The sequence below is a fragment of the Sphaeroforma arctica genome (assembly GCF_001186125.1).
Source record: "Sphaeroforma arctica JP610 unplaced genomic scaffold supercont1.750, whole genome shotgun sequence".
Taxonomy (NCBI): domain Eukaryota; class Ichthyosporea; order Ichthyophonida; genus Sphaeroforma; species Sphaeroforma arctica.
Window position 1 is genome coordinate 36,783 of NW_014039808.1, and position 3,826 is coordinate 40,608.

Consider the following 3,826-nt stretch of genomic DNA (forward strand, 5'->3'; position numbering starts at 1 on the left):
TATATATACATATATATATATACCCGCCAGCACTACCACGTAATAAATGAATGTTTATCTGAGACTGATCTATTTTTCCTGAATCCTTCAGTTTCTGCGTTGGACGGCCGAAAAGAGTTGTTTGTCGACGATCCTAGTCAGGTGGCGGAATTAACACAGTACATTAGGGCATCCAAAACGGTGGGCATCGATACCGAGTTTATCGCCCATCCTTTCTACGCACCCAAATTAGAAGTTGTTCAGGTATTCTTCGGCTTCATCCTCGCGATTTGTGCCCAGATGGCCATATAGTGAAGCAAATGTCCCCAGTAATTGAATCGGGGTAGGATTTTTTGTGGAATGTGTCGGGTGTTGGGTGTATTAGCTATGTCTGTTTTGTTTAGGAATACGAGGTCCAGTTTCTCCATTTCCAGGTGCTGGTTTTGTAGTCTTGTTGCTTTTTTTTACAACTTGAGCGTCAAAATCGGAAATAACATATTTATTGGCTGCTGTTTTCTATACCTTATACACATCCCTAGATTTCCACGCCAGATATCTTAGCCGTGGTGGATTATCAAAAGGTAAAGAATGCTGGGCTTCGCGAGATACATCAGGCATGGAAGGATAAAGAATGTATATTCCACTCAGGAGGCTATGACCTCAAACTAATAGGTCACCTCTGCGGTATGATTTTGTCGACAAGTTGACTGGTCAAATTGTGCAAGTGTGCTTACCTTGTTCGCTGTTGAAACTAATATATAGATTTTAAAACAAAAGTAGAGAACTCGGTACCAATTCTGATATGACGTCCTGGACTCCTGGCCATACAAATCTTGCTCGTATTGCACCTACAACAAATTTCTGTCCAAACGCAGAATTTGCCCCGTCACTTTACCCGCATACGCAGACAAGTTTGCACAAGAGTGTACACAACTGGCAAAATCATTTCATCTACTTAGCTAGAACTTATCACTTTGTCACTCCTCTCCGCACACACTGCAGACACACTGCCCGACAATATATTTGACACACAAGAGGCTGCCAGTTATGCTGGCTTGGGTCCTATGCTCGGTTTGAAAGCTGTAGTGGAAGCGGTGAGTACACTTTAACTTTATTTTGGAAATGTGTACTTGGTGGTATTCACGAGGCGCTAATTAGCTGGCACATTACTTGTTCAGAGCTGTCTCGCTGCCTACATATATTGGTTCTCACCTGTGAGTGCTATTTTTAAGATCTCGGCCTTCAATTTCCACATATGCATATCAACTGGCCGAAAAGTGACAGTGAGTTCCTTCATGCTATGTTGTTCTCATCGACATGTAAACAAGCATACATGTTGCTAGCGTCTGTCGTTAGCTCATATCGTCGCTTTTACGGCCATGTGGCATTCTATCTCAGAATCTTTTTTCATTTACGATTCATCTATTCAAAAAATCTTCGCGATTAGTCGAAGCCTTGACATAATACGCTCCTTTTGAAGGAATCGGGTTGTATCGTCTCCATTTGAACCTCGGTCAGGAAACGACGAATTAGTACTCGATATTTGCGCAATTACCATCATACACGCCCTCTCGATTAGCTATTATATGCATTTCCTCTTTTGTTCGTTTTGCTCATCAATTCTTATGAATACTCATTCTCTCATACCTACACTAGTGCATACCAAGCATAGAGATGGACAAGTCAATGACACTCTCCAACTGGTCGCACAGACCGCTGACCAAAGACCAAATAAAGTACGCGGCCGATGATGTGCGTTACCTGCAAGAGACGCGTGAAGTGTTAATTGAGAAACTCGAAGCTCTGGGCCGTTTGGAGATGTTTAGGAAGGAGATGAAGCTGAAGTCCGACCCTAAAACCTACGCGCCACCTGACCCGTCAACTTTGGTAAGTATTTAGTTATATGTTGTTTTGCCGTGCTGGACCGCGTAGTTGATATTTTTATGACTCCACTGGTCTATTCTCATGATTCTAGTATTGAACCTTGTGAATCTTTTGGTATCTTTTTGTGTCGGAGTAGCATGTGTCAGTTGGAACCGGACCTACCTGGCCTACATACTGATTACTTGTCGCTCCTTAAGAACTCATTATCTTCCTGTCGTTCGCATTTGTCATCATATATTCTTTTGGTGCCTCGGCAATTTTCCCGCTGAAACATGTTTACGATCGCGAGTATTATATCTTCTCCTCACCCGAGGAAGTCTGTGACCCGCTCAACGTGGGATATTTCAAATACTTCGGCATGTGCTTGGAAAGCCGGCATGTGCTTGGAAAGCTTAGTATTTATCCTTCATTAGTACGCGCACACACGCAATCTGCATACATGAACGTATTTTGCTGTTCCATAGATTCATTTGCTACAATGATGCTCAATTTATCGATACGTACATGCACATGCACGTAGTGGGAAACTGTGCGTAAAACTCGGAAGATGGAAGGCAGGGACTTGGCTATTTTGCGCGAGTTGGCCATTCTGCGTGACAGAATCGCGAGAGAAAACAACAAATCGCCAGAATTTTTTATGCGCGATGACGTCATGGCGGGAATTGTGCATGTGGTCCCCACGAGCCATGGCGATCTGTATGGTATACAGGGAGTGAGTGCAGGGAGTGTGGGCTTGTTTGGCAATCTTATAATTGAGGTATGCGCTACAAATGTGGAAGTATGTGTGTTAATTACTGGGGTGTGTCGCTTCTGCTGTATTATGCCGGAACTCTACCCCGTTGCTGTAAAATAATCTAGGTCCTCAATATCCTACAAGCCGTCCATATTGATCTAGCGACAGTACTTACCCGTGAAAAAAAACGACAATATAACCAGCTATAAGAAATTAATTCTGTATATAGGATAGTGGTGTATAGTGCGCGAGTTTGGCGTTTAGCAGACCATATTGTGGTACTTACGTACGCCAAGGCGTGCCGTGGTTGTTTTCTGGGAGCTAGTAGGTAGCATGCCTTGTTTGAAAATTTGGAGAGGAGTATAATGGTGTTATAGCTTTGTTGCATTTCAGATCTGGTTTGACATCGTGTATTTATATATGCTTTACTCGATGCGACTTCTCGTTCACTAGTTTTCACGAGCACTTCATATCCAGTGTCTTGATGTGTACAAATGCTGAGTATGCACCTAAATTGCATTAGAGAGGGTATGTGCAGAATTCGTGGTCTACACTGCCTTCTGCATGTAGAGTGTGATGAAATATTGTATAAAGCCGTATTCGAGTCGGTTGGTGATCACAAACATACTTGTATCAATACCTACTAGGCTGTACAGAAGGGTGTGGACACGGCAGAGGCTGACTGGCCCGTGCGTGATCCGCTTATGTCGTCTGCGGAGGAGAAACACCGACAGCTACACAGTCTGATGAGTGCATGGATACAGTCGTACTGTTTATATGAGCTCAAAATTGGCGATGATTTGGTGAATCCACGAAGGTCGGATGATCTCATGGCTCTCATCTTAACCCCCGATGAGAAGTTGGGTATGTGCTCATATCTACATAAGTGTGGCGGATACTAATGAGAGTCGACCGTATAGTTGTATAGAGATTGAAGATATTTATCGAATGCGTGCGTCATTGTTTTACGACGAGCCTACATCTTCTTTTTGTTTTGATACCGACACGTTATATGACTTCTTGAAACGTCCATACTTCGACTCGTATGGAATCTGTTCCAGATGGTGTAAGGCCGTCAGTATTGTGTATCTATCTCTGTATCTATTCGACATCCGAAACATACTTTTGTGTGTACCCTAACCAAATATTCTGTGGACGTGTGCACCGCCACTATTTCATATATATATATTTATATATATACATATATTTCTATTTATGTATATTATATAT

The 3,826-nt window shown here is 42.7% G+C and overlaps 1 protein-coding gene across 1 annotated transcript in view; it reads left to right on the forward strand.

The window, feature by feature from the left end:
* Positions 1-3,826, forward strand: part of SARC_08393 (hypothetical protein) — a gene marked incomplete at its 5' end in the record, with an annotated part of 8,901 nt that overhangs the window by 3,551 nt on the left and 1,524 nt on the right. Inside the window, 6 exons of the mRNA XM_014297633.1 lie at positions 92-243; positions 519-663; positions 982-1,073; positions 1,636-1,866; positions 2,384-2,620; positions 3,244-3,460. Of these exons, the coding sequence (XP_014153108.1) occupies positions 92-243; positions 519-663; positions 982-1,073; positions 1,636-1,866; positions 2,384-2,620; positions 3,244-3,460 (1,074 nt within the window). The remainder of the gene's footprint in view (positions 1-91; positions 244-518; positions 664-981; positions 1,074-1,635; positions 1,867-2,383; positions 2,621-3,243; positions 3,461-3,826) is intronic.